Genomic DNA, 27,151 nt, shown 5'->3' with positions numbered 1-27,151 from the left:
TCATGGCATTACACCCGGCAGTTGGGAGTTTCTGTAAAAACGCCTCGGATGCTTCTCAGTGCTGTTGGAGATCTACTTCCCACTAATGGAACCCTGTGCATCTCTCACTAGTCATGTATTCCTGGAACCCTATTGTTCGGATCTTCTACAATAACCATCTACCAGGTAGGTAGGTCCTGGAGGGATAAGAGTAGGGGAGTAGGAACCTGGCATTCAGACATTTCTCGTTACCTAGAGCAAGCAGGCAAGGTAGACTTGCTGACTGGCGTCCTGTGTTCCATCCAGGGGACAACATACAGGAGTGGACACTGTGTGGATGGATTGCACCAGGGTGGGTACCCTGTGGCATTGGGTGTCTGCTACACAGCACGTCAACCTGTGGTCCAGGTGGCTCTAGCTGTAACCTGTCCCCAGGCTGATGTTATTCTCAAGCAGAGGGCAGTCCTGAGAGCCCCATACAAGTAAGGACATGGCCTGTTGCTTTGTATATCTACAAAGGGAATAACTCTTCGTTTTTTTGTTTTTTTTTTTCATTTTGTTTTATTTTGTTTTTGTTTTCGAGACAGACTTTCCCTATGTAGTCCTGGCTGTCCTGGAACTAGCTCTGTAGATGAGGCTGACCTCACACTCAAAGCGATCCCTCTGCCTCTGCCTACCGAGTGCTGGAATTAAAGGCATGTGCCACTACCACCTGGCTACCATGAAGTGATTCTTCTAGGGCAGCTCCCACTCCTACTGCCAACACACCACTGTGCACTGTTAGAGACCAAGACTGTGAGGGGCAGGGGTCTCTTCTCCGTGCCTTAGTTTTCAATCACTGACAGCCCTCACTCCAACCTACAAATGGGAGTGCCTATAGTTGGTAATGCAAACACAGTCCACTTTCCTTCTGTCTCAACCTGGGAAGATCAGGGACCAGTGAAGGACTGGGGCCACAAGAAATGGAGGTGTGAGTCAACCCAGAGGTGGCTTGATCTTTCCAACCACCAGAACTCCCAGGCTTCCACCTCCGCAAAGCCACCGCAGGGCCACTCGCGGCCCACACCGTCACACCTTATTTTAACAATGAGCACATTTCCACTCTTCTCCCGTGATCCTGCTGGGATGCCAAGCTTAAGCTCAGGAATTAAGGACACAGATAACTAAGGTTCAAATCCCAGCTCTTCCCATTACTTCCTGTGTTGCCTTAGGTAATTATGAAACCTCTCTGGGTCTCTCCCGTAAAATGGGGGCAGTAATAGTTCGGACGGTGAGGCTGATATAGCTGTTAGAGCATGTTATTACAGGAGCTGAGAACACATAGTGAGCTGTCTCAAGCCAACCTTCCTTAATAACGCTGTAAACTCCCTGGGGGTAGTCGCTTTACCCCAGTCTTGGACCTTATAACTCAAGAGCCACAGACTGCAGTTTCTCTTTCCCGTGATTGCTCCAGCCCACAAGCATTCAAGCACAAGTGAATGCAGCAGGATTCACTGGGAAAATGGCTTTCAGGTCTGCCTCCACAAAGGCCACAGCGGAAGTAGGCTGCTTACTGACACAGCTACAGGATATTAATAGGCTCAAGAAACTCGAAAGCAGAAAAGCCACTGCCCAAAAATGACACCATTAAAAAAACTCAAAATAAATGCAAAATTTAATGAAAACAAATGAGTACAAAGTGGATGGAAAGGAACAGAAACAAGTCCGTGGATGGAGGCGTAAACGGATCGACAGCTGGAGTGGTTTTAGACATGCATGGGAACGTAACAGACAAGCAAGCTGGCTTTCCTGGGCCTCTTACCCAGGGGAGTCCACACAAACGTACAAACACACAAACATATGCAGGGTCAGTCTGCACAGTCACAGGGTGCCATAATTCACGCCACCCAGCACAAGGGAGAACACACATCCTGGTTGGCCTGGGATATATCTGCTTGATGGCTGTTGACTTGTTTTCTTAGTGCTGGGGAGAGAACCTGGTCCCCAATCACGCTAAATACATTTGCTAGCCATGAGTCACATGTCCGGCATTTTTTTTTTTTTTAAATTTTGACATGGGGTTTTGTTAAGTGACTTACTATGGCCTTGAACTTCTGGTTCTCCTGCCTCAGCCTCCTCAGTGCCTAAGTAGCTGACAGGATCATCAACATCAAAAGTACGGGTTTAGACCATAACTTACATGGTGATTCTACCACAAAACAAAATGACTGAAGGAAGACACATAACGGTAAATGTCAATGGGGTCCAATGGCAGTCCTCCTGAAGCCAACAGATGACTGGAGAAACAGGCGTAAATCCCAGCTGCGCATGGGGTCACATCCCTCAAGGGGCAAGCCTCATGTTTGTCTTGCATGACAAAGATTAATTTAACCTCAGCTAAATAAAGATAACAAAATTCCACACAGGGGTAGAGCTTGCCACACTGAGGGATCCATGGAGGGAACTTAGATCCTAGAAAATTCCAGTCAGGTTTCCCCGGGATGCGGGCAAGCTTTAGGCCAAAGGTGGGCACTGAGCATAGCAGCCTTCCAATACGCCCATGTTTGGTGAGCTGCAGGGGATGGTAGTAGAATTTGCTGGCTTCGGAGTTCTCTGCATGGACCATGAGCCTGCAACTCTGTCTTTTATGCAGCCAGAATCCAGCCTGGTCATGGGGAATTTTTCCTCAGAGCATCAACAGATCTTATTCCCCTGCTGTGAGTCACCTCTCACAGGTGCCATCGGCCTTTGGGGAGTTGTGCCTCAGGGAACTCACAACCACCTTCCCCTCCAGCTCACTCTGAATGAACCACCATATCAGAAGGACAGGAAGGAGTCAGACTGGTCCTGGGGGAAGTGAAACAGGCCTGGCAGAAAGGGGAAAATGGTGGTGGAGAGGGAGACGAGGGTCAAAAATTGAATGCAGCACGGACCAGTGTGGCCCCCTCTTGTTCCAGAATGAAGTGTATCTTCTCAGGGAGCCCAGAGCCCAGGCTGGAGCTGGGCCAACACTAAGGACGCTAGTCTTTAACCCCAGTTTCGACTCTGAGGCTTGCCAGAAAAAAATGGCTGCTAGTACTTTTCCTGTTCTCACTTTGTTTTAGCCCAAGCTGGCCTCTGCCTCACTGTGTAATTGAGGCCGGCCTCTGGCTTCCTACCTCCTAAGCGCTGGCACTACAGGACTGCACCATCACACCTGGCAGCCATTTTCTTAAAAGTGTCCATCTGGGAAATATAGCTGGAGGGGACAGTCTTAGTCTCTACTATTTTGTCTTTCTTCTCTCTTTCCTTCTCTCTCAGATTGTCCTAATGCTTCAGACACCTTTATTTCCCTGCCCTGTGACAGCCAGGAAAGAAGTAACAATGACCTTAACGAACAGCCTTCTCCCCTGAGCACACTGCTGGGTGTAGGTGGCTGTTTGGAGTCAAACACTGAACACACATGCAATTGGTCCCTGTCACAGGCAGCACCTCTAGGGTCTGGGGCTGTTGTTCCATTTACATTCACCGTAAAAACGCCGGGCGTGGTCTCGTTCGGGGTCCACTTCTGTCCATAAAGAAGTCCCAAACACTGGCAGAATAGGAACTTTATTCCCCACCTCTCCCTGTGTACTAGAGGGGTGCTCTCAATGTAAGAAGGTTTAGAGATCTCTTTAGTTTAAAAAACAAAAATCAGGGAAATCTGTGTTACTTATGAAAATAACAGGAGAGATAGGTTATTATTTGTCTTTAGGACTGGTGCCAAAATGAAAATTTAGAACTGTTGAAAAGTTATTAAAATTAAGCTCTAGGTTAGAAAAATTAAAACAAAGAGGAACCAGGCAAATTCTGCAGCATGTATCTACCAGACCGCAGGCCAGGCCTAGGGCACCACATGAGTCGCCGGCTTGACGAAGAGTAATGAGGCCTAGCATCACTGGCTGGGGCCATCACCAGAGCGGCACATAGCTGCTCCGTCAAGGAATAGTGACACTGTAAATGGAAGACCAGCCACCGACTCTGGAAAAAATAAACCTTGTCAGTTTTGAATTCCAGCATTCATGGCTTTGACGCATTTGCATAGAGAAGGGTAGCTGGTCAGGCCCAGGCAGCCTGAGGCCATCAGGGAGGGACAAGGCAAGGCTGTAAACACTGGAGTCTGTACGGGCTCCCAGTCCATCCTCACACCATGTTATGGGAGAAGGGTCACAAGGTGTAACTCAAGCAGTTTAACCCATGAAAGCCTAAAGTCCGCTCTTGACATGTAAGTCTGTGCGTGCTTTAACTGAAAAATAAAAATAAAACAGAACAGAACAAAACAAAGACACATTAAAAGACACGCAGACCAAATCGAACAGAAGCAAAAAGACAGCACTGGGCACTGGGAAAGAGCAGTCAGTTTGGCATTTGTGACGAGCAAAGCAGGGAACTCGCTTCAGTTTGTGGCGTCCCGGGCTGAGGGTCAAAATCTGATTGGGAAGTAATTTCGCAAAAAATTGATTAAAATTTAAAGAATATGAGTATAAACCAACCAAAGCCGTTTAACTAAATGGCCGCGAAAGCATCCACTCCCCAAATGCATGCCTGGCCCACCCTATCCCAGTGAGCCAGTGCAAGAGGAAGTGAGCCCTAAACCCTGAAACCCCAACTCTAGCCCCTTAGGTACAGATGCCTGGGAACCAGCATGTGCTACCCACCACACCTACCTGGTCCTGGGGCTTCTCTCAGTTTCTCATTTGGGGATACTGACTGCCAACCTCTACTTCCCCAAGATAGCCTGAACCAAGCTGGCAGGGAGTGGGGCAAAGTCATTGGAGTGTACAGACTCGGTCCTCTGTTCCCCCAAGAAAGAGGGGCATCTCTGAACTGCCAGCTTAAAGCCCACAATAGTTGCACCTCAACCTCCAAACTCATCGAACCAAGCGTTGAGCATGGGACCAACTGTAAAACTTTCCTGACTGAGGGGAGCTAGGCCTGGGGTCCTTCCTGGGATCAGGTGAGCTGCCAGGCATCCAGATGGGCAAGATTACAAAAAGGGGGAACTCTTGTCCCAAAGCAGCCAGCAAACCTTGGGAACCCCCATGTACATCTAGTCCTGAGTGCTTTGTCTGCCCCAGTGGGAGGTTTGAGAGAGAGAGAGAGAGAGAGAGAGAGAGAGAGAGAGAGAGAGAGAGAGATCGTGTCTATGCTTGTGCATCAGGGAATTCCACCTAAAAGTGAGGCAGGACATGAGAGAGTTCGTGCACGAAGATGTATCTCAGGCCACAGCTGACAAGCCACTGTGTGGTTCTGAGACCACTAGAGTCCACTGCCCCCAAGAATGGAAGGCCTGGGTACATGCCTCCTTAAACAATACAGGGGAAACAGGAGCCCAGGGTGAGAATGGATGGGCCTGCTTATTTTACGGGTTGGCAAGAAAACAGTGAGAGCAATGCAGGCCAAGGCCCAGGGAAACTGAGGTTCATAGGAACACCAGGGTATGATGTGGCCTGAGTTTCTGAATGAAGGAAATGGGAGGCCGAGAGCCGCTGGAGTCAGGTACCAGACTCCAGATAAGGACATGGGAAAGTGCTGCGCAGAACGCCAACATGGCTGCAGATGTAGGTAAGTGGTAGAGACCCTAGCTGGCATGTGCGAGGCCCGGTTCAAGCCCCAGAACCACAAAAATAAAAAATAAATAGCTTTAAAAAAAAGGCAAAGAAAAGAAGGAGGCAGCCGGGGTGAGTTGGAGTAAGCAAAGAAAATACTAAGGTAGCCTGACTAGGAGTCCTTCTGTCTGTCTGTCTGTCTGTCTGGTGAGCTGACATACCCAGGAAGAGCCTCCTTCCTTGCCATCTGCCACTCTCTACAAGAATTGTTCCAGCTCCTACAAGAGGGGCAGCCCTGCTCCCTGACACAGCCCCAGAGCTCTGCCAGGAGCCGCCATGCTTTCAGCCCTGTAGGCCTTCCAAAGTAGCTGAGTAGAGATGACAGTGACTGGGATGGCGGGACCGGCCCAGTGTTATGAGCCACTTCCTGTATGAGTCCCTCTTGTTATGGGTCACCATGTACCAGTCAACGAGTTTCACAAACCCAGCCTCAGAGGCCAAGGGGGCCACATGCCACAGCCACTCAAGCAGAAGCACGGGGTCTGTGGAATCTGGCAGGAAAGGACAGTCCTGGCCTGACAGACTTGTCCCAGCCTCCTGTCGCTATACCCGCTTGGCTTCCTTGCTATTCACTGCCCATGTTGACCCAGCCTCCTTCACCACAGCAGCGAAGAGGCCCCACATGTTGAGGGTGCTATGGGAGAACGAGGGAGGAGAGAGAGCAAAGACAGAGGGTAAGTATAGGGTGTGGGGCTGGATGGAGAGTAGACAGCTGAGACAGAGATCCAGGGGACAGACACTGAGACACTAGTGCAAGAGCAAGATGGAGGTGCAAACAGGTAACAAGCAAGTGAGGAGGTGAGGGCAAACTGCAGTGAGCTGGGGGGGAGGGGGAGCAGTGAGTGTGAAGTTGAGGGGGGTGAGCAGTAGTGTGAGGCTGGGGGTGAGCAGTGAGTGTGAGGCTGGGGGTGAGCAGTAGTGTGAGGCTGGGGGTGAGCAGTGAGTGTGAGGCTGGGGGTGAGCAGTGAGTGTGAAGTTGAGGGGGGTGAGCAGTGAGTGTGAGGCTGGGGGTGAGCAGTAGTGTGAGGCTGGGGGTGAGCAGTGAGTGTGAGGCTGGGGGTGAGCAGTGAGTGTGAAGTTGAGGGGGGTGAGCAGTGAGTGTGAGGCTGGGGGTGAGCAGTGAGTGTGAGGCTGGGGGTGAGCAGTGAGTGTGAAGTTGAGGGGGGTGAGCAGTGAGTGTGAGGTTGAGGGGTGAGCAGTGAGTGTGAGGCTGGGGGTGAGCAGTGAGTGTGAGGCTGAGGGGTGAGCAGTAGTGTGAGGCTGGGGGTGAGCAGTGAGTGTGAGGCTGGGGGTGAGCAGTGAGTGTGAGGCTGGGGGTGAGCAGTGAGTGTGAGGCTGAGGGGTGGTGAGCAGTGAGTGTGAAGCTGAGGGGTGGTGAGCAGTGAGTGTGAAGCTGAGGGGTGGTGAGCAGTGAGTGTGAAGCTGAGGGGTGGCGAGCAGTGAGTGTGAGGCTGGGGGTGAGCAGTGAGTGTGAGGCTGGGGGTGAGCAGTGAGTGTGAGGCTGGGGGTGAGCAGTGAGTGTGAGGCTGGGGGTGAGCAGTGAGTGTGAAGTTGAGGGGTGAGCAGTGAGTGTGAGGGTGAGGGGTGAGCAGTGAGTGTGAGGTTGAGGGGTGAGCAGTGAGTGTGAAGTTGAGGGGTGAGCAGTGAGTGTGAGGCTGAGGGGTGAGCAGTAGTGTGAGGCTGGGGGTGAGCAGTGAGTGTGAGGCTGGGGGTGAGCAGTAAGTGTGAGGCTGAGGGGGAGTGAGCAGTGAGTGTGAGGCTGGGGGTGAGCAGTGAGTGTGAGGCTGGGGGTGAGCAGTGAGTGTGAGGCTGAGGGGTGGTGAGCAGTGAGTGTGAAGCTGAGGGGTGATGAGCAGTGAGTGTGAAGCTGAGGGGTGGTGAGGAGTGAGTGTGAGGGTGAGGGGTGGTGAGCAGTGAGTGTGAGGCTGGGGGTGAGCAGTGAGTGTGAGGTTGGGGGTGAGCAGTGAGTGTGAGGCTGGGGGTGAGCAGTGAGTGTGAAGCTGAGGGTGAGCAGTGAGTGTGAGGCTGGGGGTGAGCAGTGAGTGTGAGGCTGGGGGTGAGCAGTGAGTGTGAAGCTGAGGGGTGGTGAGCAGTGAGTGTGAGGGTGAGGGGTGGTGAGCAGTGAGTGTGAGGCTGGGGGTGAGCAGTGAGTGTGAGGCTGGTGGTGAGCAGTGAGTGTGAGGCTGGGGGTGAGCAGTGAGTGTGAAGCTGAGGGGTGGTGAGCAGGGAGAGGGACAGCGAAGTCGAGAGAGGCCTGACGGAGCCCTGGGGTAAGAGCCAGCCCTAGGAGGGAGATGCCACTTACTTCTTCTTGTCCTTGTCTTTCCTCAGAGGCTGCTGTGAAGTGGCATGTAAGGCCTGTGACTGCAGGGCCTCCATGGCTGCCTTCCGGCAGTTGAAGGCGTTGGTCTCCTCTTCCAGCTCCCTGCGCTTCTCCTCTACCTTGCGCTTCTCCTCCTGGTGGATCCGCTTCAGGTGCTCAAACTTCTCATGGAGCTGGGGGAAAAGGGAGGCCCCTGGGTATGGGCAGGACAGGACAGGTCCCCCCACCCCACCCCAGCCAGCCTGCCCGCTGACATTTCCTCCCCTCAGCCATGCTCCAGGCCTGGCACACACCTCCCGTTCCTTCTCCTTCAATTCAAGCTCTGTCTCCTTCACTTTGTTGACAAACATCTGCCTCATCTCTTCCTCCTTCCTCTGTAGCTCGCTCAGGAACTCCTTCCTCTTTGCCTCGTACGTCTCTTGGAGGCTGCGGAGACCCAAAGGAGAGACCAAAGGTAGAACTGAGGCAGTCACAGCAGTCAGGTAAGACGCTGAGGCCAGAGGACTCGGGGCTCCCACCAGCCTCTGCCTGAAGGCTCACAGGCCTGAGACAGCAAGCGCTGGTGTGACAGAGTGGCTCTCACCTGAAGGGCTGGCTGTCACCATCACTGTCCTGGAAGCCCATCTCCTCCAACTTGCAGCGCCGGTAGAGCTCGTAGTGCCGACTGTGGGTCTGCTCACGCAGGTCCTCCATGTTCACCCGGATCAACATCTCCCGCAACTTCACGAAGTCACAGTGGTTCTCGTTCTCCACTAGAAGCAGGGGTGTAAGAGGCATGAGACAGTCATGCAGACAGGCATGTGGGGGCCGGGGGAGTGGGCAGCAGGGCAGTAGTCGGGTGCCTTGGTGGCTCCACAGCATCAGGAGGTAGGTGTGCAGATAGGTGTGGGATGGTAAGACAGGGGGCCTCGGGCCTTCCACAGAGCAGAGCAAGCAGGCAGATGGTTGGGGGTACAGCAGACAATGTTGGGGGCCTCGTGGCTCCACTGCATGAGGTAGGCATGGAGCTGGGCAGAGGAACAACAGCACAAGAGTGGCTGGATGCCTCAGGGAGCTCCACGGAGTGAGGTGGCCATGCAGATGGGCAGAGAGATGGCAAGACAGTGGCCTCAGCTTGCAGGACAAGAAGAGACTGAGCCAAGGCCCCAGTTGGGGATGTGCTTGCCCAACACTCACCCTGCACCACGCCCCAGGGGTACTGTCGTGCTCGAACCAGCTTGTTCCCCACCTTCACCTCCTCTGTGCTGCCCACCACGGCAAAAGGCAAGTGTGCCTGAAAGGGGATCCAGTTCTGTGTGAGCCCTCTGCTGGAGCCAGGGTACAGACTCTCTCGCTACCCCTGCACTCTAGAGAGGGCCTACCGGTCTTTTGCAAGGCTCTGGGGTCAGAGGTTGACTTCCTGTATCTTTCAGAGAACTGTTTTATGAGAACAGAGACCTGGGCGTGCCTGTCTGTGAGGCGTTCTTCTCAGGAGCAAGAGAGATCAAAGACTGTGAGCCTGGTTCCTTCCAAATTCCCAAACCCCGCCATGCAACACATTCCCACCCAGAGTAGGACTCGAGACACTCAGATCTAGGGAACCCTTAGTGCAAACCCAACAAACACGTCCTCTAATCCCATGCCCACAGAACCTCTGGGAGGGCTGTGACGCCCACTCTCTGTGCTGAAGATGCTAAGGATAACATCCTGGGGATAGGGCTCCCAGGGTATGTGCTTCAGATTGGTGTCTCCAAACCCTCTGGCTCTGGAGCCCTAAGGCCCCGCCCCTCACTCACATTCATGACCGCATTAATCTCGGCGACAGCCTCATCGTCGGTGGGAAACTGGTAGATCTGGACTCCATTGCTGACCAGCTCACCCATGATCTTGATCTTGAACTTGTGGAGCTCGCTCTTGGAGATGGTGTCAGCCTTGGCAATGATGGGGATTATGTTCACCTGTGAAGGTCAGGGGGGCGGGGCAGCAGGTTGGTTGGTTCTTCTAAGTTATGGTCACTGACTGTGGACAAGCACTAGGAGCAGGACACCAGGAAGAGAGCTGCTCCTGATAAGCCAGAGCCACCCGTGACCACTGTGATGACCGGAACTGTAACAATGGCAATGTTTCCAAAGGCCCCACGGTTTGGTCACCCTGGGCATGCTCAACTTGGACCGAGGATGCTCTGAGGGTCTTACTTAAGTGGCCTGAGGCCTGATAGAAACAGTAGTGGTGACCAAGCCACCTAGTAAGCAGGTGAGGTGATGTAGGAGTAGCAGCTATGGAAAGGACTTAAACTCTCCCAGGCCAAGGTTACCCCTTTTTTTTTTTTTTTTTTTTGGTTCTTTTTTTCGGAGCTGGGGACCGAACCCCGAGCCTTGCGCTTCCTAGGTAAGCGCTCTACCACTGAGCTAAATCCCCAGCCCCGGTTACCCCATTTTTCATGGTGATAATTGACCCCTGGAATAGAAAGGCAGTCACAGCGGCTGAGAGATCACTAGGAGGGGCGCTTGTCCTCCAGGACCCCAACCTTCCTTGACCTCCCGTGAAACTGCACACTGCCCTCATTCGGAATCTAATTCTGAGACAGCATTCTCCTCTCCTAGTGAGTTCAGAAGAGAGCCGAGGGGAAGCCATGTCAGAAAACAAAGAAGGAAGCAGAAATGGAAGGGGATACTGTGCAGAGGGTCACCAGGAGGGGGCAGTCATTTCACAAGGAACAGGCTCCAAATGAGAAGGAAAGGGCTTAGGGCCAGTCTGGAAAAGCGCTCTGAATAGTTCAGTGAGGACCACAGAAAGCCAAGACTCCAGAGAATACCAAGCCAACCATAGCATAGCCAAATGCAGCCAGAGGAAGATGGCAGAGGTCAGGTGAAGGGGGTACGGGGCGGGGGGGGGGGGTGTACCTTGCTATCTAGTTTCTTCATGGTCACCAGATCCAGGGACTTCAGGGAGTGCCCGGTGGGTGTGATAAAGTAGAGGCAAACGTGGATCCTCGTGTCATGGTAGTCAAAGAGGGAACGGCGAATCTTCAACTCCTCCTGTAGATAGTTTTCAAACTGCGTGTCGATGTAATCAACTATGGGCCTGTAACTACAGACAGCTTTATCACCTGGGAGGCAGACACTGGCTGCAGCGAGGGCAGCCCTGCAGAGCCCGAGCCAGGCTGTTCCCACTCTCCTCCCTGGGAACAGTTTTGCCCTATCAGGTATAGAAGGCTGGTTGACCCCTTCTCCTGTAGCCTCCCAGAGGAAGAACGGGTCTGCTAATGGCCCAAGCCCTCAGCCCTCCCCTAGTAGCCTTCCTAGGTCACTTTAGGGCTATACAGAGAGAGCTGTTTGAGGTATAAAGTGCTCGAGAAGTGTTAGGACAGTACTGAGGAGGCTAGGTGGGGCCCGCCCTTCCCGCCTCTTGCCTGTCATCCTTATTGATCTGATCCCCAAAGCCCACAGCATCCACGATGGTCAGTTTGAGATGAACGTTACTCTCTTGGAGGTCATAGGTCTGAGGCCGCAGGCGTACACACTCTTCATGGTGACTGGCTTCTTCAGTCTCAAAGGTCGTGTTGAAGAGCGTGTTCATTAGTGTGGACTTGCCAATCCCAGTTTCCCCTGGAGTGGGGGAGGGGTGAAGGGAAGTGGGGAGGGGGGTCAGCAAGGAGAGAAGTGAATACTAAAGCTAGAACAGGGCTGTCTCTAGCTGGCAACTAGGTGAGGTGGGCTCTAAGACCCTTAGCTCCTGAACGAGAGAAGGGAAGCCGCCTACTCCACCCTTGGTCTCTGGCAGTTGCTCAGTTGTAGAGAACTTGCCTGGCATGTATAAGGCCCTGGGGTTCTATCCCAGCACACACACACACACCCCGAACAAAAACAGGTCTGTGAGATGGCTCAGAGGGTAAAGACACTTGCTGCTAGGCCTGGTAACTGAAGTTTGATCCAGGGGACCCACATGATAGGACAGAAGCAACTGCTCAACTTGCCCCATCATGGACTCCTCAAATAAAATGAATAAATGTGTTTAAAAAAAATAGAAGGGAGAAAAGGAAGGGAAAGATAAAAACAGTATTCAGAAGAGTCATGGAGGAAGCTTTTGATGTACGACACAGCTGGGCAGGACATGTGACATTTCCCCAGGGTGTGGGGAAAAGTATTAGGCTATGGAGATCCCACTGTATGCTGGCTTCAGTCACAAAACATCCTGAGCATCATCCTTAGGCCAAGGCTACAGGAACAGGACCTGAAACCATCAGTTGCTGGTCCCTGCAGCCTGGGCAGCCTCAGGTCCACGTGGTCTCCTTCCCAGGGGATACCTGCACAGGGCCTTGCAGAGTCTTTGTGCCTTGGACACATGGAGCCCTGCTCCCACCCCCATCACATTGTGTTTGTTCCAAAGTGTGTTAGAGATGATGGTGTCAGAGCAGGGTCTGACTCACCACTGTATCCTTGTCGCACAGTAAGGAGACATTTTTTTAAAAGATTTATTTTTATTTATGTGTGCATGTGCAGTTACCCATGGAAGCCAGAAAGAGCCGTCAGGTTCCTTGGAACTTGGGCCATGAGTAGTTGTAAGGCACCTGACATCGGTGCTAGGAACAGATGTCCGGTCCTCTGGACAGCAGCAAGTGCTCTTGACCACTGGGTCATCTCTGTAGCCTTACGGATTTTTAAAATTTGTTTACTTCTTATTAAGATTTATTTATTTTATGTGTGTGGGTATTTTGCCTGCATGCACAGAGATATGTGTACCCATGTATGCCTGCTACACTGGAACCTCCAGCACCGAAGTTAAAGACAGGTGTGAGACGCCATAGACGCGCTGAGAATGGAACCCAGGTCCTCTGGAGGAGCAGCCCGTGCTCTTACCTCTGAGCCATCTCTCCAGCCCTGATTTTTTTTTTTTTAAAGAAATGAGTGAACTAGTGACTGTGACTCTCAAATGATAAACACCCATCTTTAGTGTTTAGACAGCACTTTTCACGGGACCACTTCTGTTTCCTCTTTGTGCCAACTCTGAGACAGATCCTGTATCTTAATCCCATTCTTGACCCTGGCAGAGGCAAAACTAAATCCCGGACCCAAGATCTCTCTCCACTTGGGAGCCCCTCAGCCCAGCTTCGTAGGAGGCCAGCACAACAGAGCACTGGCTCCAAAGAGTCTCGTCCATCTTCTGCCACTGACCAAGTCACTTACCCACACAGAGAATGTTGAAGCTGAAGCCCTGAGTGACTGACTTGCTGACCAGCTGGTCAGGGAGGCTGTCGAAGCCCACATGGCCACCCAGGGACAGGCTCCGGGGCTCAGGCTCTGCGTTCTGCCAAGAAAAGCACAGCAAGACAGTGAGCCCCCAGGAAAAGATGTGTCTGTGTGAGACTAGCCCTGACCTCAGTGCCTGTGTTCTTGGCACAGCCCAGGACATACCTTGAAGGCACCAGGATTCCAACCCCACGCCCCATTCTCACAGAGGAGTCTCTGAGTCCCCCCACACTTTGGAGACAGGCTAGCCTTGAACTTGCTATCCCACGGTCTGGTCTCCAAAGTGTTCAGATGACAAGCGTGTGCCCCCACACCCAGCTCCTTGGTCTTTCTCGTTAAAAAGGAACTCCTGTGGTCCAAAACAGTCTTGAATTTGCTGCATAGGCAAGAACGACATTCAGCTTCCTACCTCTGCTTCTGCCACCCGCGTGCTGATATTACAGACATGCTCCTCGGGCCTGGTTGGTGTGGTGCTGAGGACCCCAGGGCTTTATGCATGTTAGGTAAGCGCTCTGCCACTTGAGCTAGATCCCCAGCCCTCCTCTGGATCTTAAAAAGCCCAAGAGGCCCAGGTTGGAGGCTATATTTCAGCAGGCAGTTCTGAGGAAGGTGGGAATGTTGCCACTCCCTCCTAGGCCTCTCTTTCCCAGGCCCTCCTAATTGAGCGCATCAGAGGTCCCTCCTGTCAGGCTGGGCTGGTGATCCTCTGCCCCTGCTTTCCACTGCTCAAGACTCCAACAGAGTTCCCGCAGGGACCTTGCTAGCAGAACCAAGACTCCCAAGGACAGACGGAGCCAGAACCGGGGCTCGAGGAAGGCTTCTGCTTCCTTCTCAGTGGTCGTCTCTGGAGACATCAGGCTCTGGGGGCTCCATCCTTGCCAAAGCCATGGCTGTTTAAAAAGAAGGTTCTGGGAGAGAATGTGGAGGCATGACCTTGTGGGCAGCAGGCCCTAAGGGTGCAGGAGCCACTGCATTTGGTCTGCAGCACTACTGAGAAAAACAACAAGGCCCAAAGACAGAGTCACGGCTGGACTCAACTGTGTAGACACCTCTCTGGCTTCCCTGGGAGTAGATTTACCCTGAGAGCGGGTTCCCAGGGTCACATGGCTCCATGTTGGGCAGAACCGTGCCTCCCCCCCCCCCTTTCTTCCTCAGTGCCTACGCCTTAACCACCACCAAGGACAAGAAGATGCACTGGGGTTCAGTCTCCCATGTCCACAGTCCCAAAGCGGTGCTCTCGGCAGTGTCATGGCAACACCTTTGTAAATGTGGACGCAACACAGTGGGCAAAGAGTCAGGGGCTCATAGGAGGTCCTGCGGCTTCCACTACCCAAGAGACTCCTCAGCACCCGGACACCTGCCCTCTGCAGTCACAACCTGCTGCCTTTGGCCTGTCCCTCTCTCGCCAGTCTGGCCTCTGGCACAAAAACCCAACCTGCCTTAGGGTGCTTGCACCTGTACCAATCATGTCTAACTGCGTGTACAGGCGTCCTAGATTTTATGTGACCTTTCTACCCGTTCCAAATAGCCAGGTTTGCCCTAAACCTGCTTTCCCCAAAGAGACTTTTTCACAATGACCCTTTCTCCTTACTGCCATACCCAGGGCACTATGCCTCAATCTACCCACTCAGGACAAGTCCCCTTAGGGCTGTATATGTAACCTGACAAAGGGCCACCAGGCAGTCTTCTTTGCTTGGTGCCAACATCAGAAACAACACAGATACACCCAACCTTCCCCCGACCCTTTTGCCTGGCAATAAGATCCCCCCACCAGGCTCAGTTCCAGCCCCACTGGTTACTTCTAAATTCCTCTGTGTGTGTGTGTGTGTGTGTGTGTGTGTGTGTGTGTGTGTGTGTGTGTGTGTTGGGGGGTTGGGAAGGTGTTTGGTTTGGTTTTGAGACAGGCTGTAGCTGGTTTCGAACTTGCTGTGCCAAGAATGACTTTGAACTTCTACTTCTCTTATACCCATCTCCCAGTGCTGGACTCACAGGCACTTACTGCTGTACCTAGGTGCTGGAGATCAAACCTAGGGCTTTGCACATGCTGGGTGAGCATACTGCCAACTGAGCGGCACCTATGTTCCCCCTTCTTTTGCATTCATTCCATTCACTCATTTATCTACTTACTTACTTACTTACTGATTGAGTGTGGAGTTCAACAAAGCTCCTGTAGTGGTAACAGGACAGCTTGTGGGCTGGAGAGATGGCTCAGTGGTTAAGAGCACTGTCTGTTCTTCCAGAGGTCCTGAGTTCAAGTCCCAGCAACCACATGGTGGCTCACAACCATCTGTAGTGAGATCTGGTGCCCTCTTCTGGCCTGCAGGCATACGTGCAGGCAGAAAGCTGTCTGATGTATACATGATAAATAAATATTTAAAAAAACAAACTAAAACAGGACAGCTTGTGGTTTTCTCCTTCCACCATGTGGATTCCGGGGACTGAATTTAGGTCAGCAGTCTTTACCCACTGAGCCATCTCTCAGCCCCAAAGTCCGCCTTTTCAGCTCAGCTGCTTCCCTGAACTCCTGGGCTCTGGGTGGGGGTGGGAGTGGGGGGTGTGGTTCAGACTCTGTCTTCTTGCTGGCACCTGCTTCTAGCTGGTCCCCCACACTGAACAGCAGGCTGTCCCAGACAGTGGTCCTGTTTCCTGGCACCAATCCTTAACATTTTATGCATCCTGGTTGGCCACCTTCAGAAAGATTGCCACGAACTGGGCCAGCCATGTTCCCTATGCTTTCCCCTGCTTGCCAGCCACGACACCACTGCTCATTTTTAAGTTCATAAACACCATCTTCAACTCCTGCCACACAGGACTTCATTATTCAGTCTTCCTTCCTGCTTGTGGCAGCCTGCGGATCAAATGCAGGACAGAACAGTCTGAAGCTTATTTTTAGGTGAGAATGAAAACCTCTAAAATTGAAGGCGTGCTGTGCTTGCCGAGAAGGCTGCATATTTATTCATGCTCTCCTTCCAAGGGTGACACAATCAGGATGCAATCCAGCATCCTGTAGTCTGCCGCCAAAACTGACCAAGTCAGCTGTGTCTGGACACACACACACACACACACACACACACACACACACTCTCTCTCTCCTCAGCAGAGGACATGAAAGAGCGAGAGAGAGGAGAGAGAGCGAGAGAGAGCGAGAGCGAGAGCGAGAGAGAGAGAGAGAGAGAGAGCGAGGGAGAGAGCAGGCCAGCCTATGTCTTACAATTCTGGGTCCCAGAGGCTAAAAGCAGCAATGAGGGCCACAGAAGCCTACCCACCAAGGCTTTAGCAGCCTTGTCTGACCTCCCCTCACACACAGTGGCTCTCTCTATAGAAAGTGCAGAGGACAAGGAGATCATCACCCCCAAGTTGTTGCTGAAGCTGCACCATGTCCTCCCAAGACCATCAAGGACCAGAACGGGTGTCATCTCTGGTGCACCCATGTAGAGAGAGAAATGGTGTCCTTCTCTGTTCTTAGACTGATGTGACCTTCTGGCTTCCCTGAGGGATGACTCTCACTAATGCCCGCTCTCCTGATCACACATTTGGCATCAATAACTCGTGACCCAAAATGTCCTACTTACTGCAAAGTGTCACCCTCCCCTCAGAGGCTCGCCAGCCTGAGCAGTCAGAGCACAGGAAGGACTCTTAGCAACCAGGGTGTCCCCTTCATGATGCAGTGACCAGGGTTCAGATAGAAGAGCAGGTCTCCTGCTGGGTAACAGCCCTGACGTTTTGGTGGTATGATGCCGAAGAAGGTGACTCAGGGAGGCCTTTATGAACATCTGGGGAGCTAGCCTGAGATGAAGGCCCCCTCAGGATGAAGGCCTCCTCATGTCAGAGCAGTCATGGAGCTCCTGTGGGCCCTACCTCTCTACGTGTCTGGCCTATATCCCTAGCAGAGTAGAACCTTAGCCCTGCAGTTGAGGATGCCTTGACTGCTAGTCTCCATAGTACAACGCATGACAGGGACAGGAGAGAGTGGGGAGACTCAGGAAACTTCAAGAAGGGGCGAAGAAAGCCAGGCATTGAGTTTACAGCCTCAGAGAAGAAGGGAGGTCACTCAGAACCACTGTGTATGAGCCAAACCAAAAGCGCTACAGTCTCTCGGCATTTCCCTCCCTGGGCAGCACTAGCCAGTCCGGCAGGGATGGAGAGCAGCAATCCCTTAGCCAATGCACTCTGCTTCTGTTGCACTTGGAAGGCTCCCAATCTATCACAGTCAGTCATCACCGGACACATCTGCTGTGTGGCAGGCACTGGGGCATCGAGAAGGCGAGGGCACTACATCCCCAGGCTTCCCAAGTGTCACAGAGACCAGGGAAGCACATACATGCCAAAGAGGATCGATACAGCGATGCTGGTGACCACCATAGTTACGGCCGATGCACGTTCTGAAAGGTACAGTTCCCATCTTACTTACTCCGCACAGCAGCTCCATGAGGTTGGCTGCAGTATGGTGTCCACTGGTACGGATGAGACCACTGGGGCACTGTGAGACAGCCATACACAGGAGGCCACACTACTCAGGATCTGACTGGAGGCAGCGTGATTGGGAAACACACTTCTGGCCACATTACTCTGGTTGAAAGACGGCAAGTTCCAGAAAGAGGTAGAAATGGCAGAGCCCATGTGAACATGGCCCCCAGGGTTGCCACAGGCTTGGGGCTGCAGTCAACTGTGAGAATACAACAGTGGGAGGGCCGTAGCAACACAGACATGCAATCCCAAAGTCAGGGAGGCTAAGGCAGAAGGATCAGGGGTTCAAAGTTAGCCTGAACCGCATAGAGAGACCCTGTCTCAAAACACAAACAAGCCAGGTGCTGGTAGCTCACGCCTTTAATCCCAGCATTTGGAAGGCAGAGGCGGTTGGATCTCTGTAAATTGAGAACAGTCTGGTCTTTGTAGACTTTATAATGAGTTCCAGGACAGCCAGGGCTATACAGAGAAACCATGTCTGAAAATAACAACAACATCAACAACAACAAAACCTACAAACAAGTCAGCTTTGGCGGCATGGGCCAGTAGCAAATGCTGAAGAGACTATGGCAAAAGGACCATAGTTCAAGGCTTACCAAGGGCTATGGATGTAGCTCAATGGTAGAGCACTTTCCTAAGTAAGTAGGGCCCTAATCTCTATCCTTAGTGCCTCCCTCAAACAAAACCAAGTGAGAAGAAAAGAAAGATGTGGATGCTAAGCATGAACTAGGGATGGTGGTACACACCTGTAATCTCAGCACTAAGATGCACAGGAGAATCAGAAATTCAAGGCTATCCTTAGGTACGTAGCAACCTTGAGGACAGCCTGGACTACATGAGATCCTGTCTCAAAAAGGAAAATGTGAAAAGGAAAGAGAAAAATAAAAACAAATGAAAAAAGAGAATATCAGGCCCAACAATGGGTTTGGCATTTTGGAGAATGTATCTGGACCAGAGACATTACTGTCTGGCAGACTGGTAGACAGATCTGGGGAAATGATGTGTCCACTGCATTGGCTTGGTTGACTCTTCCTTTAGGCTGGCAGGCCCTAGACAGGGGTAGATCTTGCTGATTCTGGCCCTTTTCATATCTAGCAACCAAGGGTGCTCACTAGGGGCTCTAAACATCTTCAAAGACCGCCCCGTGGACAGAGAAAGTTGGCACCTTGGAGATCTGCACACAATATGAAACTCCAAGGCCAAGGTCCCCTCTTTAATCACTAACCAGCTCTTGGATCCTGAGCAAAGCCAAGGGTTTCTACGTCACCCTGTCTTTGGCACATCAGGGAAAGCAACCAAACTAAGGAAGCACAATCCTGCATGCCTGGCCATGCAGAACAAAGCGGAGGACCTGTTTATTACACAGCCCAGTGGGCAACCAGGACATCCCTGTCCTGGTCCGGAACTGCTCTTTCTGAACCCTCGGGATCAGCCCTAATTGACAGACACAGGGAGCTACGTGTTTTACCGAGAATCGAGGTGGCATCTAGGGAGAAATCGGGGCTCACTGTTTACTTCCTCATGAAAACAGATTATCTTCAGAGACTGGGATCTGCTGTAGTACCCACACCAACAAGACGGATGCAAGAACCCCCAAACTATGCTGGTGGCTGGGAGGGAATCAAAGCAGACACCCAGTATAAGAAACATGGTTCCTGCGTCCTGGATGCTGACAGCTCCCTGAGGCCAGGTCTTCCACATGCTTCTCCAGCGCTGTGGTCTCTGGCTCCTGTGCCTAGCATTGGCTGGCCTCCTAGACTATCTCAGGGCTTAAAATTCAGAACGTTTTACCCTCTTCTTCATCTCAAGGCATCCTCGGGTACACCCTGCCAGGCAGACAGGAAGCCCACTCCCCAGGAATCACTGTAACACGGGGAGCCTTCTCCACCCATGTTCCTGGCACAAAGTGACTTCAGCTACTCCCAAGCAGCCTAGGCCTTAAAAATAGCCAGAGCAGAGGCCTCAGGCCAGAACTGTGTTAAGCACAACTGTCCTTGAGCCTAAGAGGAATCCTAGGAATGTTCCCAGGAAAGGCTGAGGCTCTGGTCCCAGGATTCCAAGCAAGCCTGTAGACCCAGGTCAGAGGTCACGGGAAATAACTGGAAGGTTGTGTGTGAGAGGGCAAAGCCAGAGAAGCTGTCATCCCGGGCCTGAGGAGAACAGAAGCAAGACACACCTGTCCTCAATCCGGAGGACACCTGGCCACAGCGTCTCTCTTCTACAGAAGCGGCAACAGAACACCTGGGAGGAAGATTCAAACCCTGATCAGCCTTCGCAGTGCCACCACGGTGCACACATGGTTAAAACTGGGAGGCTGCTGGGCCAGCAGTCATTCTCCCTGGGCTGGTCATTACCCACCCTCTTGAAGGAAGACAGGTTCTCCCTGGCCCAGGACTTGGCCCTGTGCTTCTCTGTCCAGGACACTTTCTCTGTCTTCCTACAGCCAGGCTGGAGCCCACAACTAGGGATGGTTTGATTGACATGGTCTCCCAAAATCGGGTTTCCAAGAATCAAAGGAGCAGAGTTCCTGAGCCCATGGCTGTCCCTGCCACCTGCCACCGAGGCCTGGGACACAGACTTTCTCAGGCTTTGATGTGTTGCTGGAGGAGGAGGAGATGTTTCATCCTGCCACTGCACATATGGGGCTCTCTGCTGCAGAAGGCATAGCGACTCCAGTTTCCCACTTGGCTAGGGACTGACTCTAGGGGTGGCCTGCCAAAGGGCTGAGCCACAAGTGGTTCAACCATTCAAAGGAGGGGGCAGCAGCATTTCCTTGTGAATGAAACCCCAGCCTTAGAAGGGGGGATGTGGGTTCCAAAATCTCCCTGCCTTGTTTACCACCACAGGATGGATGATGGCACTGGCGAGCTGCAGAGGATGCCCTAGCACCAACACGGCCAGAGGCAGCTATGAAGGCACAGCTATGCATCTCTGCTTTCCATTTACCCTAACGGCAGACAGAAGGGTCTTCTTTGTGCCTGAGAAGTCTGGCTCCATCCCACAGTTCCCCTAAAGCTCAGGTTCCCAGTGGCCCACACCCAGAAGGCCCTGCAGACAACAGCCAGAGAGCATGATCAGAGGCAGACACACTCTTCCTCTGATTCTGTCCCTCTCACCTGACTCATAAAGTCTTCTATGTACCCGGAAGCTACCCATTCTAAGAATCCCCAACTCACTCCACAGCAAACAAGGCAACTGGAGTCACTGCCAAGAAGCTCCCTGCCCTGTCCTCTCCTGCCTCTTCCCAGCTAGGCTTCCTCACATGGCACCCCGAGGATGCGCGCAACTCCCACTAGAGCGTTCTGACTCTTGGAGACATCCCTTTCCTCAAGCAGATGCGGCTCCCCCACTGCCTAGCCAGCCTCACATCTGGCTATCCACAAATCTAGTGCATTTTAAGATGGGGCTTGGGACTAGGGTGTTGGGGAATCCCAAAAGCCTAAAGGAAGCACAGAAGCAGGAAGCTGAACAGGCCCTGAGAGACACCGGGAGGCCATCTGGTCCTTGCTCCTTTGCTCTGGGACATGGCCCCAAGGAAGCTGAGCTTTGGTCATAAAGACATCCGGGAGTTACTGTCCCAAACACAGACCACTCCCTAGTTCATCCTAGGGCTCAAAAGTCAATCACCCCAAGGGGCCCTCTGGTGGAAGCTAATATCTGGGTATTGGGCCATCTTTGAATGGTCAGCAACCAGAATCTGCCTCCTCACCCAATCTCAGCCTGCTGACGTCAAAAAGACAAAGAGCACAAAACCTCCACTGCCCATCCAAAGCTTTTGGACAAGCCCTGAGTTCTCCTCTGCTTATCCTCCTTGGCTCTGCCGTCAGTCTCTCGCAAGTCTTTCTTTCTTCCTGTCTCAAACAGTCCAGTCAGATGCTCCCTTGGGTCATCAACACCTCATCAGACTCAGCTCTGATCCATTTCATAAGGCCCCAGTAAGGTTGGTTCCTAGTGTGTTAGGGAGGAAAGGGAGGAAGGAAGGAGGGAGGGAGGGAGGGAGGGAGGGAAGAAGGGAGGAAAGAAGGAAGGAGGGAGGGAGGGAGAGAGGAAGGAAGGAAGGAAAAGGCAACCCTACCTCCTGGAGAAGGATGTGGAGCTGTGGCTTTGCCTATGGCATTCGCATGTGACCCCTCAATGCTAGGCACTGGGGGCTACACAGACACCTTTTTCTCAGCTATCATTGCTGCCCAGAAAGACTCACCAAGGTCATTTTCACAGGACAGTGAGCTCTCAGGGGACAGGGCCCTTGAGCCACACTGGGGTGAGAAGGCTGCTTCTTATATCTAGCTTCAGGACAAAATAGGCGCTCCTTGGATAGCATGCTTTTTGGGGATGTGTCAAGATTACAGGGTGACAACGGATGTAACAGATGGTGCTGAGGATAAAGCGGAGATGGGGGGCGAGTGCCTGGCTGGGAAAAATGCCAAGTATGAGGCTGTTTCACGTTTCTTCCCTCTCCCACTCACATCTTTGCTTTGCCCAAGACCCACAGGGTCCCTTACCTAGGAGTCTGAACTTTGTTCCATCAGATGCAGACAGGAGTCACAGGAGCTGGTCAGAGTTGGAGAAGAGTGAGCCTCAGAGTCAGAGTCTAAGAAGAGAGGGACCCCAAAAGTGTGCCAGGAGTCTGATGGCCCGAGGAAGAGATGACAGAACCTGCTGAGGGCTGACCCTGCATACATATGCATACATATGCAACAGCCATCAACCTAAGCCTCTGAGCTGAGCTAAGGCTGAGCATGACCCGCTCAGAGGTCAGAGATGTGGGGTCAGCAAGATGGCACCTGCTGTCAAAACTGAGAGCTAAAATTCCATTCCCAGGACCCACATGATGAAAGACTTGAAAGTTGTCCTGTGACCTCCACACGTACGCCATCACACAAGGACGCCCACATACATACATACATACATACTCAAGATACACACAACAAATAAGTAAAATATAAGAAAGATAGGCCTATGGTATGTGCATCATGCTGGTAAGGGTAAGTCAAAATACCAACATGCCGTCAGGCCTGGTGGTGCACACCTTTAGTCCCAGCACTTGAGACACAGAGGTGGGTGGATCTCTGTGAATTCAAGGTCAGCTTCGTTTACATAGTAGGTTCTAAGACACCCAGGACTGTGTGGAGAGATCCCCAACTCAAAAACAAAAAAGATACCAACACACCTCCATCTCAAAGAACATTGCTGTGTGAGTTCATTTGAAATTCTAGGCAGCATGGGTGGTTGAACCCAGGGCTTCCTATATAAGTTAAGTAAGCTCTCCACCCCAAGCTACAATCCAAACCTGTCTGTGTAATCTTGCAGACTCCAGACTAAGACAGTTTGCAGGTTGTCAGGGGCCCGTCTGACCATCTTTGCACAAGCCAGAGGGGCAGGGGACACCTGCCAAACGTGCCACCAAACCTCGCAGCTGGCAAAATATCCAGTATGTTTCCAATGAGCCAAAAACCTCTTGTAGGAATCAGCATGGTTACCCATGGGATAAGGAAGGAAATCACCTTCCCGGATGAGAAGGAGGGGAAGAAAGAGAGCAGACTTCTAAATTCCAGCCAAACTCCACCCAGGCCCAGAGTGCAGAAGGCAGGGAAGGCATCCACCCCTCTGGCATAGCCACCATACTAAGCAAGGCCCCAAGATTCCAGCATTAGCAGAACTTGAGTCCCCGCTCTGTGCTTTGGCTCACTATGGGATTACTATGAAGACTTCCCACAGAAATGATCCAAAAGCAAACAGAGTCAAGGCCTTCCCAAGCCCCAGCTGTACAATGTGGGCGCTCAGCTGGCCCTTTGAGGATGTCTCTGGCCACCGAGCGAGCGAAACAAACATATTTTCTGCAGCCCTTACTGAGCCCTTACCATGTTCTGACACTATCCACTCAGCTCGGTGAGGGAGATACACTTTTCTCTTACTGTGTAGATGAGTACACGGAGGGTTAACCAGCTTGCCAGAGGTCCCATGACCAACAAGTGGTATCTCTAAGGAATCCTCTCAGGCCACTGATGCTTTACACATACTCTCATCTGGGCAAGATCAACTGTTAGACAAACCTCTGACCTCAGTACAAACAGACATAACCTTCTGGTCAGCTAAGCACAGAAATGCAGCGCTCAGACACACACACACACACACACACACACACACACACACACACACACACACACACCCCTCTTTTGGTCTCCATCCACTAGGCAGGTTTATAAGGACTCTGCTGTTTTTCTGCAATACAAAAATTCCAATTTACAGCCATGGGAGTGAAGTGGACCTTGGTTAGGCCCAGCTTCTGCATCTGTTCCCGTGTAGACAAACTTACTTAGCAGACACACAGCCCCCTCTCCAGGGGGCACAGAACACACCAGTCTACACATTATGAAACCAAGAGCTTTGTTATGCATATTTGCAAAGACCAACAAATGTATTTTCAGATTAAAGAAGAAATTTGCATATATAAATTCAGACGACAGTATTTATAGCAAAATTACATAAGTTCTGGCTCCCTTATTTAGCCCCAGAACCAATTCGTTATCGGTCACACATTCAAAATTCTCCCTCCTTCCAACAGCCCCGGGCCCTCCTCCACCTCCTCCCCCCTTCCCCTCCTCCCCTTCCAGTCGACCAGGGCCTCACAGGCTGGCAAGAGGACACAGCTTCCTTCACCGTCACAGCCTAGCCTCTCAGACACACCCAAATCCAGCCTTAGACACCAAGAGAGTGCAGACAACCCCCAAAAGGCCTCCCTCCGCATGCCATGGTCTGGCTCAAGTCCACAGACTCCCCTCTTAGGACCACCAAGGTACGTCAGCCCAGAGAGAGGCAGACTCAGACTGGGGCCCAAACAAACACTCAATGGTCTGGATCTGGAATCACTTCAGCTCCTGGGAATGGCTGCCGCAGAGCCAGAGCCTACCACTGAGGCCCTGGACCTGTCTGGAGTCGCACCCAGGATCCAGGTTCCTGGGAGGGCAGTGGAGGAGGTGAACAGCGGGCCTGGGTTCTTCCGACCCAAAGTCTGCAACTCCCCTGAGCTCTTTCGGGAATGTGTGTGTATGTGCTGGGGGAAGAAAAACTCCTGGATCCCTGGGGCTCCATCCTCATTCCTTGCACCCAGATAACAGCACCTGCGCGGCAAAGGCAAGTCCCCAGAGGTGCAGGAACACCCTGGGGGAGAAGAGTCGGGGGCGTCCGGGATCCTCCCCTCTGGACAGGAGTCTGTCTTCACACCTACCCAGATCAGCCCAGATCTTGGCTTCTTCCCGCAAAAGGAGCTTACGTCGCGCGAAGCCCAACACTCCGAGACACCCTCCCGGGGTTGGCTCCCAGGTCCCGGGGTTCGAGACCCCGCCGCGCAGTGCTGACAGCCCTCCTCGCGCCCCCTCCCGTGTCCCTGAGCGCCGCAGGCCTCACCGAGATGCGTTCCAGGTCGGTGGCCGCCATGGCGAGCTGCGCACCGGGCGGGCGGGTTGCGGGGAGCGCCGGGGCCGCGGGAGGGACGAGCCGGCTGCGGGACGCGCTCCGCCGGGGCGGCTGCGGCTGAATGGATCCAATATGGCCACTTCCTGGAAACTCCCCTTGGCGGCGGCGGCGGGAGAAGCCGCGGAGCCGGCCCCGCCCCCGCCCGCGGGACCGGCCTCCCTACCGCTCGGCCCCGCGCAGCGCGCTTCCCGAGGCTGGGACCGACCGGGGGTCTCCGCGGCTTGGCAGGAGGTACTAGCTGCGAGTGCTGCTGGGACTTGTAGTCTGCGAGGGGGGGGGCGAATTGCCACGTCTGGGGGACCCGGGCCGCTCTCCGAGGCCTGCTGCGTGTCCCTGAGAAGCTGGATTAGTGCATAGCACAGAGGGGTGCTACGTGTGCCCTGGGGGTTCTGCCTCCAAGCTGACTGTCCCTACTGGAACCTGCAAACGCAGGTCTGAGAGAGATCCTTCAGCCTCTTCTGCCTGTGCCATAGGTCCCACCTGATGCTCTAAGCAGGAGCTAGGGCGGGAGCCCTGGGCTGGACCGGTGCATCCTGCCAGGCAGCCTTTGATTCCTTGCGCAATGATGAACCGGAGAAAGATGCACAGCTTGGGAAACGGAGCTCGACCATCTACGTAGCATATTGCTAGTGATCCTCATCCTGCTTGTCATACGAGTTTGGAGTTATGTCACTATGCAGAGAGGACCTTGGTACTCATAGCACGCGCATCTTCTTCGCCAACCATACCACTGAAAGCAACCTGCACAAACGTCTCAAGGGGCTCCGTAATTTTTTCATTGACTACAAGATCCAGCTTGTCCTATCTTCCTTTCCCTAACTTTCTCTCTAGTCTCCCTGATATAAGGCAGACTTTGTCTCTGTCTCTCCACTACCCAGGAATGTGCACCCCACCCCCAATATCTTCTTGAGAAACAACCCTGTCCTCACACTCAGTGGAAATATATGCCTTCTAGAGGTATCTGGAGACCACATCTGGACTTGGCACACCCTATACTGTGGCACCCTTCCTGTCCCCTCCACCCCTCCATAGCTTCGGGCTTCTCTCTCTCTCTCTCTCTCTCTCTCTCTCTCTCTCTCTCTCTCTCTCTCTCTCTCTCTCTCTCTGAAGGGGCTTTTCCCTTCTTTCTTTACAAACCATATCTTGCCTCCAAGGTACCCAGCTGGAGTGCCTTGGAGTACTTAACAGTATTTTTATTCTGTTGTATGCCCCACCATGCCATTATTCCTTGGACATTTTTCTGACAAGAAATGGGGCCCCATGCAGCTCAGTTTGGTAGAGTGTCTGCTTGCTAGCATGCAGGAAACCCTGAGTTCTGTCCCCAGCACTGCATGAGCCAAGATGTAAGGGGCCCATTTATAACCCTAGTATTTGGAAGTTAGATGCAAGACGATACAGAGTTCAAGGTCATCCTCCACTATAAAACAAATTCGAGGGGTTGGGGAAATTTAGCTCAGTGGTAGAGCACTTGCCTAGCAAGCACAAGGCCCTGGGTTCTGTCCCCAGCTCTGAAAAAAAGAAAAAGAAAAAAAAACAAAAAACAAAAAACAAAAAACAAATTCGAAGCCAGCCCAGGGTCAGAAGAGAGACTGTCTCAAAAACAAAAAGCGAAAACAAAACAAACAAAACTCAAACAAACAAAAACCTGGAGGTGGAGGTGGTCACAGCATAATGGTTAGAGTGGAGAGGTGGACCAGTGGCACACTTTCCCTTTTGAACCACATCCCCATCACTTAGTATAGCTATGAAAACTACTCTTCTGATTGTATGTATCCATGGGCCAGCAAGATTGCCACCAACTCTGATGGCCTGAGTTCAGTCCCTGGGATCTGCATAATGGAAGGAACTGAGTCCCTCGAGTTGTTCTCTGAAAATAAAGAATAAATAAGCAAGGGGCTTTAAATTGTGGTTGAAATCCATTGTTCATTGGTATCTCCTTTAGCTCGCAACAGCCCTGATGTCTGACCCTGAGGAGCATATGTGTAGTTGAGGATTTCATCATCTGAAACATTTGCTGTAAGGCAAGATGTTTCTCCTCATTGCCTTTCCCTTTCTCACCCCTCCTTGGCCTT

At 52.5% G+C, this 27,151-nt stretch overlaps 1 protein-coding gene and 1 long non-coding RNA gene across 39 annotated transcripts in view; one reads left to right on the top strand and one right to left on the bottom strand.

The window, feature by feature from the left end:
- Septin8 (septin 8) overlaps window positions 1-25,164 on the bottom strand; it is a 28,775-nt gene extending 3,611 nt beyond the window's left edge. For 2 of the 38 annotated variants that reach the window (XM_087571659.1, XM_087571660.1), the window contains exons 1-11: window positions 25,011-25,164; window positions 22,106-22,194; window positions 17,548-17,705; window positions 13,074-13,194; window positions 11,300-11,495; window positions 10,791-10,977; window positions 9,684-9,845; window positions 9,085-9,181; window positions 8,492-8,660; window positions 8,202-8,334; window positions 7,891-8,081 (exon numbers count right to left, since the gene is read on the bottom strand). In XM_087571659.1, coding sequence (XP_087427785.1) covers window positions 7,891-8,081; window positions 8,202-8,334; window positions 8,492-8,660; window positions 9,085-9,181; window positions 9,684-9,845; window positions 10,791-10,977; window positions 11,300-11,495; window positions 13,074-13,194; window positions 17,548-17,631 — 1,340 coding nt within the window. In that variant the 5' untranslated portion in view covers window positions 17,632-17,705; window positions 22,106-22,194; window positions 25,011-25,164. 38 annotated transcript variants of the gene reach the window in all.
- Window positions 24,216-26,270, top strand: LOC148002866 (uncharacterized). The gene is made up of 2 exons (XR_015631610.1): window positions 24,216-24,399; window positions 24,715-26,270. It is a non-coding gene; the product is annotated as an uncharacterized LOC148002866 (long non-coding RNA).
- The last annotated feature ends 881 nt before the right edge of the window (window positions 26,271-27,151 follow it).

Source organism: Rattus norvegicus, chromosome 10 (genome assembly GCF_021556685.1).
Source record: "Rattus norvegicus strain SHRSP/BbbUtx chromosome 10, alternate assembly SHRSP_T2T, whole genome shotgun sequence".
Classification (NCBI taxonomy): domain Eukaryota; kingdom Metazoa; phylum Chordata; class Mammalia; order Rodentia; family Muridae; genus Rattus; species Rattus norvegicus.
The sequence above is the reverse complement of the archived record's forward strand: the minus strand, read 5'-3'. Positions and strand labels throughout refer to the sequence as shown.